The sequence below is a fragment of the Hipposideros armiger genome, unplaced genomic scaffold (assembly GCF_001890085.2).
Source record: "Hipposideros armiger isolate ML-2016 unplaced genomic scaffold, ASM189008v1 scaffold_805, whole genome shotgun sequence".
In the NCBI taxonomy this organism is placed as follows: Eukaryota; Metazoa; Chordata; class Mammalia; order Chiroptera; family Hipposideridae; genus Hipposideros; species Hipposideros armiger.
The window spans coordinates 95,589-111,887 of NW_017732155.1; the positions used below are offsets into that span (position 1 = coordinate 95,589).

The 16,299-nt window shown below is 40.1% G+C and overlaps 1 protein-coding gene across 2 annotated transcripts in view; it reads right to left on the reverse strand.

Moving 5' to 3' along the window:
* Positions 1 to 904: 904 nt before the first annotated feature.
* FLRT2 (fibronectin leucine rich transmembrane protein 2) overlaps positions 905 to 16,299 on the reverse strand; it is a 114,591-nt gene continuing 99,196 nt past the window's right edge. For both annotated transcript variants that reach the window (XM_019628682.1, XM_019628681.1), the window contains one exon: positions 905 to 9,446. In XM_019628682.1, the coding sequence (XP_019484227.1) occupies positions 7,078 to 9,060 (1,983 nt within the window). In that variant the 5' untranslated portion in view covers positions 9,061 to 9,446 and the 3' untranslated portion in view covers positions 905 to 7,077. The remainder of the gene's footprint in view (positions 9,447 to 16,299) is intronic.

The following is a 16,299-nucleotide window of genomic DNA, read 5'->3' on the forward strand; positions in this document are numbered from 1 at the left end:
TACCAGCAGCCCCTTGGAGAGACTTTTGATGATGTAAAGTTAACTGTCTTGGAAAAGTCTTATTCAGCACCCAAACTAACCAGGCCTCCACAAATATTTGCTGAACGAAAAGCAAACTAAACTAACAAAGGCCCATACTACCCAAACCAGAGAGTTTGGCTGACTCAGAGCCAGCACAGTTTCATATTTGATTAGGAAAAGATTGACCCAATATGGAGGTTTAATATGTCATTGAAATGATAAGAATCCCCCTAAGGGTATATTGAAGTTCTCATCTAGTTTAGACTTCATATCAGAAAAATTGACAAATGTAATCATCCGTTGGTGTGTGTCTGCTAAAATGACATCTGGTTTGGAGTATAACATGAAAAATTCTTTATCCTTAGCTTTCTCTATAACTAATGAAAATAAAGCTTGTATAATATCCTCTAAAGCACACATTCTCTATTTACGCTACAAAGAAAAAGAGTGTAAGTGCAGAAATCAGTCTGCTAATGCCCTAATAGCTTCTGACATAGGAGCATCTTCAGCAGGATCTACAAAATACTTAGAGAAACCTCTCAAGTATAAAAAACAATCATTACTAAAAATAGCCTGACTTAAGTCCTTTTAATAGTCCTCCTAGCTCACCCTATGGGTGTAGGCATATCTGGAGTCCATCTGAAGCTTTCAAATCAGATAAATGTACAGCCATCAAATAATCACAAAAACAGAATTTCTAATAAAAAAATGGGAATGGATGACCAAGGGATTTCAAACACATGGGTATTTTGAGGTTTATAAAAATATTCCCTTGGTTTGACACAATAATAAATATATGCACCCAGAGTGAAGTTGTGATATATCCATCATCAAAAAAATCTTAAACCATTGACTAAGAATTCTTCCTAAAGGCTAATCAGTCTTAAGTCTAGTCAATTTATTAACAGGCAAGAAAACAGTGAAGAATCCATGGTGTCATGCTTGGGGTTAATTCCTGACTCTGCCATTTACAGGTTTTGTAATTAGGGACCAATCACTTCACTGCTCAGGAAGCTGAGCTTGAAAATCTGAAAAATTAAGAGAGTGTGCCTTACAGGATGCAATCAAGTGTATCAAAGCATTTGGAATACAGTCTTACATACACGTAGGTGCTCAGTAACTGTCACGTGCCATTATTATTATTTTTGATAGATTCCCATTCTGGGGCACAATAGAAATTTAAGAGGTTGTCTGTGTAATTACAAAATACAATTCTTACATTTTCAATTACTTGGTATAAATTTGAAATTTTAATTCAAATTGAGTTCTGATTTTATCAATGCACTATCACGGTTTCATCTATTGAACACCAAGATGGTCTAATACATACAACAGATGCGTCATCAAATTTACCAACAAGTATGTATGTCTCTTTTGTTACTTCAGATACTCTGTTGAATTTAATGAGAGAAAATGTTAAGTCATTGCATGGGCTCTGAGACTCTAGAATGTGTTAAATCATGAGTTTATTACACAATCTGTAAGCTCCTCAGCAGTGGAGTCATAGTTTTCTCTGAATCCCTAGTAGACCCTATGATAGTCCTCTGTAGAAACTGGATGAGGAGGAAATACATTGAGAAGAAACAAATTTCTTTAGGAACACTGTAGAGTACAAAGTATGCTTGAGTTGGCTAAGACTATACGTATTTTATTCATCTATGAGACCTCTGAACTCAGCCAAATGGCTGGAACAGAGTAGGAGTTTAATAAACTTCTTTGACTAAAGGTCCAGTCTTTATAGAATAAGGTCTGCAATTCTTGGCAAAAGTAACAAAAAAATGCATGGACATTATTTTACATGAGATCTCCCAAGTGTAACATGACTCACCTGTTACTACTCTCTTCCATAGTTAATTTTCCAACAGAGATTCTACAAATAATTAATATTAGTTAACTGAAATGTCATGATTTTATTTCCTAATTCAATCTCTGTCAAATATATTATTAGTAAAATGGCCAAGGGGGATAGGAAAAGGGGTTCTGGAAAATCATGAGATTAATCCAGAGCTGAACTTGAATAGGTACTATTTCATGAACGTTTTTTAAAAGTATGGGTTCATGACCTATAAAAAAATTCCGAAGTTGAAAAAGACCATAAGAATTCTTTAGGAAAATTGACATTTAAAATCAATACTAGTCTATATTATGAAATAGGATAAAAAGACTATTCTGATTAGATAACTACATTGATATTTATATCCTAAACAATATATATTTCATGAATACAAAATAACATGCTCCATGTATGTGTGCATATTTAAAAGATATTCATAGGAACAAAGAATTTAGTGGGGACACGAAGATTTCATATAAATCCCTCACATGAAAAGGGTTAGATGGTCTTAAAACACCGAAGTCTTCAAGGTGAGACAAAATGAAAAATCCTTCATTCTTACCATCCTCCTGCATCTCTCATTTCTCTTTCACACTAACAAGTATTGGCTATAACCCAAAAAACTTATTCAGATAAACACAATGTGGTTTTCTTTTAAAATAAGCCTTTACTGAATATATCAACAAGGTACTGTATAGTGTAGAGTGAAATTTGTAGTTAACAACGTGTGTGACATGGTAGGTCTCAGAGGGTGTGTGATGCCGGACCTTCCAGCCCCTTGCAGTCCCTTGTCAGCGAGAACGCACTCAACACAAACCGGAAGCAAATCAACATATGGTTCAAACAATAACAAATCATGAGGATTAACTTTCAGTGAAGACATACTGGTCCTAGGAGGGACACACAGTGGCAATGCTTTCTTCACCTTGCTTTGAAAAGGTTATAAATCTTACATCCCATAGATATCTTTACAAATGCCCCAGTGTGCATGTTTGTGTGTGTGTGTGTGTGTGTGTGTGTGTGTGTGTACACGCACGTGTTTTACACTAGTTTAAAAATGCCTGCTGCGATGGCCTTGCTTTGTGCTCTTCTGGTGAGTGTGCTGCTAGAAAAACAACAACTTTAGCAAAATCATCTGAATTGTGTGTTATAACAACAGTATCATATGCGTACAAAATTTTCTCCCCACAATCAGTGACAAGCATCCCCCATCGCCAACAATTGTACAATAATTCGACCTTCCTGACGAAATTAGAGGAGGTAAGCTAGAGCTTCCTAAGTTAGCATTTTGACTTTAAAAAAAAAAAAAAAGAGAGCATTGGCAAGATTTGACAAGACTAAGAACTAGAAGGGGTTTTTTGTTTGCTTGTTTTGTGTATGTATGTATCTCTTTCCCATTTGGGCACTCTTTTCTGCTTTGCTTTCTCACGCAGCTGGAAATATACATCATGAGCAAAACTGTTATTCTCACGTTCTAAAGCAAAACATAATGTCTCCTTGTCCTAGATTAGAGGAAAATGCTATAAGCAAAGACATCAATGGAAATTAACCACTTCACTGTCAAAAGTTGCAATAGGCTCCGCAGCTAAGGTTGGCTGGCCGAGGCCGCGTCTGCCCCCTGTGGGTTACAACAGTATCGCCTTGTGTTTAGAATGGATGCTCTGCTAACAATATGAAGAGCATGTCCTCCTTGGTGGGGAAGGAAATTCTTGACTCCTGTGAAATGACTCAGGCCATTATGATCTGCACTAGTAGGAAATGGAGCAATAATGTTAGCTACTTCATGAATACATTTTACCAGACTGGTCACATTACACTTTTTTTTTTTTTTTACCTTGAGGGGGGAGAAATCTAATAAATTTTACCCAATATCCAGATAATTAGAAATCACATTATTTCTCACAGGGTAAAAAGTTGTCCTCTTGTTTCACAAGGCAAATAGGCAGGGGAACACACACCTTGTCTCTCCCTGCAATGGTCCCATGTGACGGGCCGCTAACACATTGGACGGTTTTAAGGAAGGCCCAGGGTCTGTCCATGATCAAACACAGCTTTCCAAACAAGTAGGCATTAATGACAACCCTGGGAATGAATAATGGTCAGTGATATCTGTATGACCATGGCTATGCCTTTTTCTCTCAGAGTGTCCTCTGCATACTATCTCAGATCACCTCAGGCTGCATCAAGTTCTTTATAAGCCAGTGAGGATGGCTGTGTTCATGGTCTTGGCCTGCACCCTCAACCTTGAATCTTGACCTCAAAATAAATAAGAATGCCAGCAAGAAAGGCCCGAAGATAGTGCAGATGTATGAACAAAAGACATTCTCATGGCTAAAAATGGCAATCAAAGCATCATCTACCACTGATGGTTGTTCAGTGGTTTTCCTAAGACACAGAAGACATTACAAATCCCATAATGTGCTTCTTATCCTGGGGTAGGTGAGAGCCTCAGGGATGCTATGACAAATGGAGGACTGATTTTCATTTTAGCCATCTTTGTCATGTTGTGCACAAGGTCAAAATAAAATCTGTCACTAGATTCTATCTCTTTAGGAACACCTTCTAGCAAAGGAACCTTTTTGAATCACTCTAACCATTTTACATGACTAGGTCCCCATGGTACCACTTAAGCCCCAAATAGTTCTGTGAATCCCATAAAACATTACAGAAACCTCTCCAACCTTGGTCTTCTTGGCCCAGATCAGACATTTCAGCAGCCAAGTATCCCACTGGGGGTTATACACACAACACAAATAAATGAGAAAGAATATTTTGTGGATAAAAGGGGGAAAAAACTGTCAAAAGTCAGAGTACCATCATTTGAACACATAGTTTTATCTACACAGCCAAGGGGAAGAGGACAGTGGAAGGGAATTATCCAGTTAAATACACAAAACCCCATGTCATTGTCCCGAATTTTAGATGGCTTACTGGTACACTGACCACCTTCACGGCTTGCCTTATCCCATCACTGTGTGGACCTAGCTTTAAAAAAGCAACAGCCAGAACTCACTAGCTAATAGACTACAATGGAAACCAAAATCACTGTAGAATTAATTCAAATTAAGTCATAGCTAATTTCAGCTCGACTGCACAGTTTCAATTTTTGTGTCTACAACATTGTATCTTCAGTTATAGTTTCTGCTTATTCTGAGGGACAAGGGAGATTAAAACATATAAGTTCGGGGTATATTATTAAGGAAAATAAAGCTCTTACTATAAAGAAAAACTTGCATAGCATTTTATACCTAAACTTTTACAAAGAAGACACATCACAGTTCTATTTTGTTGAGAGAGAGAGAGAGAGAGAGAGAGAGAGAGAGAGAGAGCGAGAGAGAGAGAGAGAGAACCAAAACCATGGTGACATTAACTTCATGGGTCCCTAAAATAATGACCAGTGATAAAGGAAATAGGCAACACAGAGTGAAATGCCTACATTTGATTTTGAAAAGACTTTTCCTTTACCAAGGGTGTATTTTTTTTAGATAATGTATGTAATCTATAGCCCTTCCACATCTCAGGGATGAAAAGGAGTAAATTATATATGCTTTCTGAGGATTGACATCGCTTCAAAAATCTCTGGAAAGAAGCCCAGCCCTCCCTCTTCTCTCTGTGCCCTTTGCTCTGTGCCCCATTCTGCCAAGATGAGGGCAACGCACCCCCGCTCTCTCGCTTGTTCATTTCTCATCTGGTGTCCTGTTAATATAAGATTGATGATCCCTCCCCTATTCCCAAAGAAGAGGAACATCCAAGATTGAAAAGGAATACATAAAATTTCAAAATTAGGACAGGATCAAAGTCAGTCCAAGGTGGAAGCGCAATATTGCTTCTTTAAAACAAAAAATTAAATACATTATTTCGGCCAGCTTTGAAGTGTCCTTACAGAATTATCACCAGTGAAAATTAGTATACATTTTAAAGTGTGTGAGTGTAGATAGATATTTTGTGCAACCAAGACTGGCATCTGTAATGTTCTTTCAAATTTTGAGCAGAGGGAGGAAGAAAAACAAATGGAGCATAAACAGCTAATTACGAAAATATATGTGAGGTGATTGGAAGACAAGAATTTGCGAGGGAATAAGGTATTAATTCGAGCTATTTCAACATGATACTGACAAAGGCAGTTGACGTAGTATAGCAGAACCGCTGATCCCTTGCTTTTGTCTAAATGGTACCAATAATTTTTAAATAATAAGTGGTTTTAGTATATTGCAAACATTGACCCCTTGTTGGTCTAAATATCATGTTGACATAGCTGCAATGAATCTACCCAAATAATTCTCATTATCAAAAATAATTCCATTGAATATAATCTTCCCATTATTTTATTAGCCTCTTCTAAAAAAAGTATTCTAGAATATATCTCTGTTGAATGTGATTCAACCTGACACATACTTTGAACAGTAACACTTTTAAAGGGAGTTTTCTGGCTGGGACATCATTCCTGTCCCTGAAGATGACTAAAATCAGGCCCAGGTCTCTAACTCTGTTATCACATAGGGCTGGGAAAACACAAGGAGTGATTTTTAAGTTCCCAGTCAGAAAGCCAAACCCCCCAGGTTTACAGATCTTTTCAAAGCTCAGCTCATTTTCTTGATGCTGCCAGGTTGGGTTAATGTATCTCACAGGAACTGACGTCCTCATGATGTTTTCTCCATTTCCTGTTTTGGGTCAAATCAGGGTAAGCTACCTCCTTTCTTATATTTTGGAATTTTTAACTTTTCTTCCAGATCAGGAAGTATAGAAATAGCTGGAAGATATCTGGGCCGTTTCTTGTTTGACCCCTATTATTTGCCCTACCCTGATGAGTCCATTTTAATCTGCCCTCTTCTCTGACCACCAGCCCTAGGAAAGGAAATTTTTTCTGACAGCTTCGACAACAAAGTGGTTAGTGAGCATCATAAGGAAGAATCACTCGTTCTTTTGCCTTGGCGTTGGGTTCTCTTTGTACAACCCTGTACAGTACTTCAGCAACTATTTTTTTTTTTAAGATTTAAAAAGCAAAGAGTTACAAAACTGTTTGTAATTAACTTGAAATAGAAAAGATAGCACTTTGTTTTAAATCCCATTATATAGTACACCGTATAAATTACAGAGTATTCAAATGCACAAATGCATCTGTGTAACATTTATCAAATGTAATTTGCGTGTCTTTACGTGCACACACGTGTGAGTTCTCAAGAGTGTTCCTGTCCGCCTTGATAACGCTGGACCTCTGGCTGTCACGTATGGCAGTGCTCCAGGTCTGGGACACTGCTGTTGCAATAGCGCATATTATTGGGGATATGGCAGTCTGTGTAATTAATGCCCCCATTCGGGGTGTAAATGGGCTGCAGTCTGAAATCTCCTTTAAGGAGCTGATCGTTATTTAAGGAGACGATCTGAAAGCTGGTTTCTGTCATCTCCAGGATGGAATTGTCCTTCTTGGTGCCCGCCTCACAGTAGTCATCTTTCCGCCGGCCTCGGTTGTATTTCCACTTCTGGGAGGTGTAGCGCCCCTTTTTGTGCATGTGCCAGCAAAAGACGCTGAGCAAGACCACGAGCACAAATATCACTGCACCCCCGATCAGGCCCGCCAGCAGAAAAGGGGAGCCCATGCTGTGGGAAGTCGTCTGCTCGTGGCTGGAAGCAGTGTTGCTGCCATTGTTCAAATAGGAGGCATGGGTGGTGGCCTCAGAACAAATGGTATCTTCTACGGCTCGGTAGTTAAAAGCATCCAGCGGCACCAAACAAATCCGATAGGTGGATCTGGGCTCCAAATTGACCAGGCTCAAATGTTGCTTCTCGCCACTGACGATGCGTTCCTGAACAATGCCCCCCACTAAACTGTGGCCCATTTTCACCCAGGTGAGTTTGTATGCCATCACAGTAAAAAGAGAGAGCCAGCTGACTTGAATGCAAGTGTCATTCACGAAATGGATCGACAGCTGGATCCGTTCAGAAATAGGTGGGGTCACTCTTTCTCTGCCATCCCAGCCAGGAATCGTGGGCAGTTTCGAGGCGGTCGGCGTCGGAGGCGGATAGCTTCTGCCAGGGGTGGGGGCGGAGAGTGTGGGGAGCTGAGTTGTCGGGGGAGCTGTACTTGGGGCTGGGGTGAAGAGAGGCAGGCCGGGGGTCGTGGTGGGACACGACAGAAGATTCATATTCAACTCCCTGACAGCCATCCCCCGGACTTGCTCAGGACCTTGGCACATGAAACCTCGCACGTTGAGAGATGAAGGGATGTATTTGAGCCATTCCGTGACCCATTTAATACTGCAGTCACAAAACCAAGGATTATTCCGAGCAGTGAGCTGCTTCAGGTTGGAGAGATTATCGAAGACCCCTTGCGTCAACACGCGCAGTTGGTTGTTGGATATATCCAGCCGTTCCAGCTTACGGAGATTTGAGAAGGCTGTCAAAGGGATGTGGTTTATCTGGTTGTCCTGCAGATAGAGCCGGATCAGATGCGTACCTGGGAGATCAGGTGGGGGGTGGGAGAGCGAATTCCTCACGATTGAAAATTCCTTGAGCTTGGTGAGATGGCTGAAGGTGCCCTCGGCGATGCCCTTGTTGGTCAAGAGGTTCCCGTCCACAATCAGACGCTCCAAGCTCGTGAGGTTCTGAAAGGCCATGTCTGAGATGACAGCAATTCGGTTTTCATCCACTCTCAGCTCTTGCAAGTCCACGGGAAGCCCAACTGGCACACTGCTCAGGTGATTCTTGGATAAAAACAACAACTTGAGGCTAATAGCCTCCCGGAAGGCCCCGTCTTCCACCCCCACTGTGGATATAGAATTGTCATCCAGGTGTAGCTCCTCAAGCTTCAAGAGCTGGGCCAGAGCTGCTCGTGAAATGGTCTGAATATTGTTTTCCTGCAGATGGAGAATTCGGACGTTCCTGGGAAGGTTCATGGGGAACTCATCCAGTTGGTTGCCATACAGGTAGACCGTGTGCACTGACTGGACGTTGTGCAGTTCTGCAGGAAATCCAGCATTATTAATTTGGTTGTTGTGGAGGTAGAGTACGGTTACGCCCTCCGGGATCCCAAGAGGCACTGAGGTCAAGCTTCGCTCGTTACAGTAGACAAAGTTCCTGTCGCAGCGGCACACGCTGGGGCACGCCAGGAGTTTTGACACTTGTGAGTAGAGCCCCAGGGAAATGACAAGCCAGGATTTCAGGAAAAAAGCCCCATGGCTGGGCCACTGTGTGGTCTGCAGGCCCATTTCTGATGTACAGAAATAAAATACAATGTGGCGGGGAAAAGAAAAAAAAAGGAAAAAATAGATCGCAAAACCAAAATGACTGGATGGGGTTCTGTCAAAGTCCAGAACTCCAGCTAGAGGAAAAGTCCCAAAGGCCCACAGTCAAGAATCTTCCTGCGGTCTCTGGTCTTATCAGCCTGTGCTGCCCTCCTTGTTATTGTCTTCCATGTGCAAAAAAAGAGAAAAGCAAAAATTCAATAGAGAGAATTTTCCACACAGGCAATAAATGGAGCCAAGTTCTCAGTGGTCAACGGGCCCAGCGGGGCAGGCAGAACTCCCTTCTTCTGTCGTCGATCAGGTCGGTGTTGATCTGCCTATGAACTTCTTGGTTTAGCTCAGTGTGCAATCTGTTGTAGGAAAGTAGAAAGAAAAGCGTCAGTTCAGGGCAGTAATGGAAGGAGGGCTAATCTGACTGTACGCCTTTCAAGAATGACGTGATTGGGTCTCAATGGCTAGAAGCAGGTGATTGGCATGAAGTGATACCTTTAAGTAACAATAATTTAGTTGTAAAGGTATTCAAGAAATGAAAATGACTCGATTACCTTCCAAAGAAAACCATACTGTTACGTCTCACTATCAGTGATCACATTGTGAATTTTACAATCCAAATCAGTACCTTCTGTTACACGTCATTTGCATAACCAAACAGATAGACGCACACCGGGCACATTGCTGAATCAATCCACTGAATCAAACAATGATGATCACCTACAGATCCAACTGGATGCAGTCTTGTGTCAAGGTGAAACAAGTGACGAGCGATTAATAAAATGTAAGGGAAAAAATGTGAAACCCTTTCCAGTTATAAATTAACAAGCGCAAATTAGGGAGTGACAAAGTCATTTCAAAGATGCACCCCTTTGATCTGACACTGAGGACGCAGTATCAACTTAATGCACAGAAAGAAGCATGTGTGAGAGCAGAGAGAAGACTTTTTCCCCACTTCTTGCTTCCTTTCATCTTCATCTTTCTCCAAAATAGCTTACACTCCAGTTACCAAGTGCAATGACCAAACTACAGCCCATGCCACATTTCCACTTAATCCTCTTTTGGGAACTCCAGGTACACCAATGTGGTCTCTTTGAGGGCTGTCACGCTCATGACTGGAAATACATTATTTTTCAACAACACAACCTTCCTCCCATCTATGAGTACCTTCTGCTTTTAAAGAAGGACTTTCAGCAAACGTTGAAATGATAGAAGGCACAGTTGGAGAAGTAAAGGCAACCCACAGATAGTAATCATGCCTTCTTGCCCTAGGATGTGCTCCATCTGTTTTTAGATTAAAGAGGTAAAGAAGTTAATTGAAAGGTGCCAGATTTGATTTCCCTACAAAATAAGCTAACATGACAGGACACGGCAAGCTCAGAGTCTCTTAATTCTCACCAATACCTAGAAATTGAAACAACTTATATCTAAAAGCACAGAGGAACTATTTGAAACTGTTCCCTTAGCTATCTTTAGAAACATAATTTAAAAAGAAAAAAATATATAAGTGTCAAGGATATTTTAAATGTGTTTTATAATTTAAAATATTGTGAACCAACTAAAAAATGTCTTTGACAACCAGACATGGTAAAATTCATTTTTTATTATCAGAAACCTTAAAAAGGGGTGTGTGTATGGGGGGGGTCTCTTTCCAGGAAAAAAAAAAAACAGATAGATGTGATACTTTATAACAATCAAGTATTATTTAATTTTTTAAACTTAACAAATGTATGGTTTGCCACAGACCAGGAGCCATCCCCTCTAACAAAATCCCTATATGTTTAAAGAATAATTTATAATACAACTAAGGGTGGTATAGGAAAAATGAGTGTAATGTCATCGGCTTGATGCCATCTGTAGGTTTCAAATTTTCAAAACCATCTCAATGTTTCTAGTAGCTTGCTACTCAAGCATGATCCTTGAGTCCAGCAGCATGCATTTGACCTCAGAAGTTGTTGGAAACCCAGAGTCTACATGTTAGCGAGACCCTAGGGTATGCACATTAAAATTTGAGAAGCACTACCCTAAACACAGTTCCGTCTTATTTGATCACTCAAATGTTTTATTAAATGTGAAATATGTGTAAGAACATATCAACTGACTCTTCTGTGAAGAGTAAAGGCATACATGGCATACGAATCACTTTTGTCCAAGAGAGTCGCAAATCATACATGTAAATGACATCTTATAGGTAGAGCAGGGCTATGACCATATAGGTCCCTTAGCCTCAGTGGACTCTTGAAAAATGTTTGAATGACAAGCATTAATGTCTGGGAGGAGCTTCAAGAGCTGTTTATAATCAGAGGATTCCCATTTTTATAAAACACAATTTATTTGAGAACAAAAAACTGTTTGGTGCTATTAGCATTTACTCTTCAAAAGAGGTAGGAAAAGTGCGGCTAAAAGAATAGAATTTAATACATTTTTGAGTATTCCACAGGAATCTTCAAAGTGTGATGATGGTGGCACACAGTGAACAGAATTTGCTAAGGGGAAAAAACAGCTGTTCCACGTTCTCTAAGTAAGTTCCGATGGAATAAGAAGAGAGTTTAACTGTGTTTCCATGCCAAGCTTTAAGGGCCTAGAAAACAATTGACCAATACTTGAGGATGACAGTATTCACTCGGAAAGTTAGTCAGCTAGTAGCCTCAAGGCAATAATCATTGGGAGTTAACATGTCAGGGAGGGACCTGGGGACTCAGTGTATCCACACTGTAAATTTTCCACGTGCCTGTGATGTGTCCTATGGAGGAGAGAGAAAGGCCCATCAGCCAACCCTCGTCCCAGGTAGTCCTTGTACTCTCGCAGGTGTATTGTACTTAGGAGTGGTTTTCTTACAATTAGGTAGTAAGAGGCTGTGGTCCTGAAGAAAGCTCCTCATAGGATTCCATGGGCAAACTGTCACTGCTTATCCATCTTCATAGGAAAAAAATCCCATCTAGATTACAGTGTGTTGATCAGCTATGACAAGTGCAATTTTTCTCTTTCTTTCTTTCTTTTTTTTAACAAAATATATTCTGTTCCTTTTCTTAAAGTTAGGTATGGCACTCCCTCCCCTTGTATATTTTTACATTTGTTGTACTTGCAAAAATGTTTTAAAATGTGCATATGTATATTTATATGTGCACAGAAAACATTTACAAATATGACTAGATTGCAGAAAATTGGGCAATTTTGAATGAAAATCAACTCACAGAGTTTTCTTTGAGTTTCTTGGGAACCCCACAAAATAACAAAGCATGGTAGGTTTGTTCTCATCCTTGGGTCAACAGCAGCCTATATATTATGTCAGCCAATATACTGTATCTTTGTTCAAATTAGTGCAAGTGTAAAATTATAAATACATAGGAAAAAAAAACCATATTCTTTTTCTTTTAAATTTCAGTAGGCTACCATTTCCTCTGTATTTTCAGCTCTAATTCCTACTGCATCGTGAGGACAGATATCCTTTTATACCTTAAGCAGGAAACCGTATTCAGAGAGAAAGTAGTATAGTGTAATTGTCAAAAGCCAAAGCCCTGCGTTCTCATCCCACCTCTGACGCTCCGTAGCTGCAGGACTTTGGATAAATTACTTAACCTTTTAAGTCTTAGTCTCCTCATATGAGAAATGAGGATAATGATAGTTCCTAATTCACAACACTGTTGAGAAGATTAAGTAGGATAATATTTGTAAAACGCTTACATGGTGCCTGACACAAGGCAAGAATGTGATAATTATAAACTGTTATACTCTGTGTGCTCGTTATTGTTAATGATATCCAAAGAGGTGAATCCCAATTTGTAGAGCAAAATAAAATCACCTTTAACCTGCCAAGTTCTGTGCACTTTCACTTACCTCAGGATGTCTCAGCCTCAGCACTGTTGACATGTTGGGCCTGATATTCCTTTGTTGTCGGGCTGCCATGAGCACCCAAACATGTCTGCAGACATGGCCCATATATATGTCCCCTGGGGTGGCAAAACCTCCTCAAGTTGGAAGCCACTGACCTGTACCATCTTCTAAGTACCTTAGAAGATTAACATTATTGTTCTGATTTTATAGAGGGAATTGAAGATACATTTCTAATAAACGGAACCTAAAAATGCTCCTTGCCATGGACACTAGGAAAGCATCAAAATGCAATTTCATTTTTCATTCGTCTATTCAACCAGTATTTACTGGGCACTAGAATGAGGACATAGTCTTTTGCAGAGCTGATGTGATTTTTGGCTTCATGAGGCTTAAAGTTTAGTGAGTGGAGATAAATGCCTAAGCAGGGGATTACCGGACAGCATAAAGAGCTCTAACCTTAGGGCACCAGGGAATCAGGGTGCTGTGTGAAAAGGGCATCAGGAAAAAAGCTAAGAGGAAGGATCCTTTACGTGAGGATCTGAAGGATATGAAGACACAAGCCAAGGAAGAGATCCAAAAAGCTCTGCCCACGGATCCAAGCTGGTTGTAACATGGATCATGATATGAAACCCAGCTCGGCCAAGAGAAGGAACTAAACTTTGACTGCACAGGACTGTCCCCCAAATCCTTGCTTCCCACTGAGGTAGTCCTGGGTCCTAGTAAATAATAAACAAACCCATGATTCCAAATAATTAGCCATTTCACGTGTAAGTCTCTAACTCTTGGGAATAAAAAGAGTTTGCTTTACAAGATGAATTTCAAATATTGAGAGCAAAAGTTTTTTTTTTTTGTTTGTTTGTTTTTTCCTTCCCTATTTGTTTGAATGCCACATTGAATACGTTTCCCCTGCAGGAAACTGGAGATTATGAAGAATGGCTTAATGGAAAGTGCTAGGTAAAAACAGAAATTTTCATTTAAAAGCTGAAAACACAGTTTCGAAAGCCTGAGTGTAAATCAACATGCAAAAAACGCTCTTTGGAGACAGGGAGACCCTGGCCCTGACAGTCTGTTAAAGATGACAGGGCCAGCGGTGGTTATTCTAGGCTACTTTACTTTAACTCTTTTCATAGAAAATAAGACTCAAAGCACAAATCATGTAAACGCTTTCTGCAAAGTGTGTTTCTCCTAGTCCTTCCTAAGAAGGTTTCTTTTTTTTCTTTCTTAAATTAATTCCAGGAGCCAGTATTCCAGGAGTGCTTAGTAAACTCAGGCCATAAAAACCATAGTACAGAAAATCGGAACTGTCAATAAGCTCTGCCGATTACATAATATAATGATACTAGGACAAAGCTAATAAAACCTTAATGGTTTCAGCATTGGCTGGATTGTGACAAGACAGCACAGTGCATTGATTGACACATTAGAGAGAGCTGACACGAAGAAGGGTTCTCCTAGAAAAGTATCTTAGGGTACATCAGACTCAGAGCGTCTGGAGTTAGGCAGTTTGTGCCTAAAATCAGACACTCACAGGTACAGGTCCATAAGCCTAAGTCTACCACAAATGTCTTTATTACAATCTGGAAACACTAAAGCAATTTATAGGTCTTGTACACATTTCCACATTCCTGAAGATAGGTTATAAATACTGTTCATGCAACAATCAGGAGAGTTCAATAGTTAGCTGGCCAAGATGCGGGGATTCGCAGAGGAATTGGGGAGAACATATAAAGCAGACACTCCCTAACCTGAAACCGTTTTTCCATCTCATTCACTGACCCTCAAACAAGCCCCTAAAAGGTTCTCATTAGATAGATATTTCTTTCTTTGCTAAAACAAAGAGAGAGAAAGAGGGGAAGAGAGAAGGAGGGAAGGAAAGAAAGGAAACACTTGATTTTAACAGTTGACAATTTTCTGGCTCCAGTCCGTCTAGAATTGAAAACATTAAAATTGGACTTAAAAAAAAAAAAAGCTATTCTCCTGGCAAGCATAAAGCTCTCTAGCACATTTGAAGAGTTGTTCTCACAAGATTTCCAATGCAGTTGGTTCACATAATAGGGATAAGTTTAGAACAAGCAACCAGTGTTAGAAACTCAAATGCATAACCTTTGAAGACACGTTCATTACTGCCACAGGCTGCTCTCAATTTCTTAATCCACTAGGGAGCTTCCACTGACCATCCCTTGGGTCCATTAAAATCTGCATAATTTTGGACTGCAAGACTGGGCCTTCAGGGTGTTCAATAAACCCCGTGGTGAGCAGACACTAACAGAGAAGAAGTTTATTAAGACAGCACCAACAGAATCAAAGAGAAAAGTGGACGGTCCCTAAAGGATGACCCTCCTACAGTTCACATCTATATACTTTCAGTGCATTTCAGAGGGTTCACTGAAGTTCATTCATTACATACATTTATTCATTGTTCAAACAGATACTGAACAACTCATGTTTCAGGCATAGAAAATAGCTGATGTATTAGACTCTTATCTTTGGGAGAGATTTTTCCCATTAGCTGATGCAGTGTTTCCCTCAGCTCTGAGACTAGTCCAAAGCACTAGGGGAAGGTGATAAAAAAGTGAAGGTTTCTGGGTCTCACATTTGCAGATTCTGGTTTGATAGGTCTGCGAAGAAGGCTGGGCATGTACATTTTGTCAGCTTTCTCCATTTGTGTCTGATGATCAGCCACTTTAAGTTTTGACTACCTAGACATTCACTATCAGGAATTGCTTTCGGGGCATTGAGACAACTGGTCCTTCTCTCTTTGGGGTCAAACCAACCTGTGAGAGTTGGAGTGGTGGCATGGTGGTGTGTAAAGAGCAAAGAGCTGGAGTCAGAATTTAGCTTTGACACCGGCTCAGCTACTCAATCACTGATAGCATGACGATGGGCACCTGACTTAATCTCTCTGAACCTCACAATTTTTGTCTCAAGAGAGGATAATACGCCATGCTTATGAAATTGTTGGGAAGACTAGATAACGCATGTAGAATTACAAAGAATCCCAAGTGGTGATTAAATACACTCCATACATTGATTTATGAGAGATAGAGATGGTTCAGTGAGCCAGAGCTGGGATCTGAACAGGTGTCCTGAACAACTTTCTCACTCACTCACTGGACTAACTTGGGAACAGTACCATATTTCCCCATGTATAAGATGCACCTTTTTAAAAAAAAATTGGGGGTCTAAAAACTGGGTGCATCCTATACAGTGGTTGTAGATTTTTTTTACTTGCATTTCCCACTGAGGACGAGGCAATATATGAAGACAATGATTCGTCATCAGACACAGATGAGGACAAACACATGGTTGGGAGTTTTGACAGTGATGAGGAGTTGTATGAATTTTATGATGAATAAAACTTGAGTTCAATAACTTTAT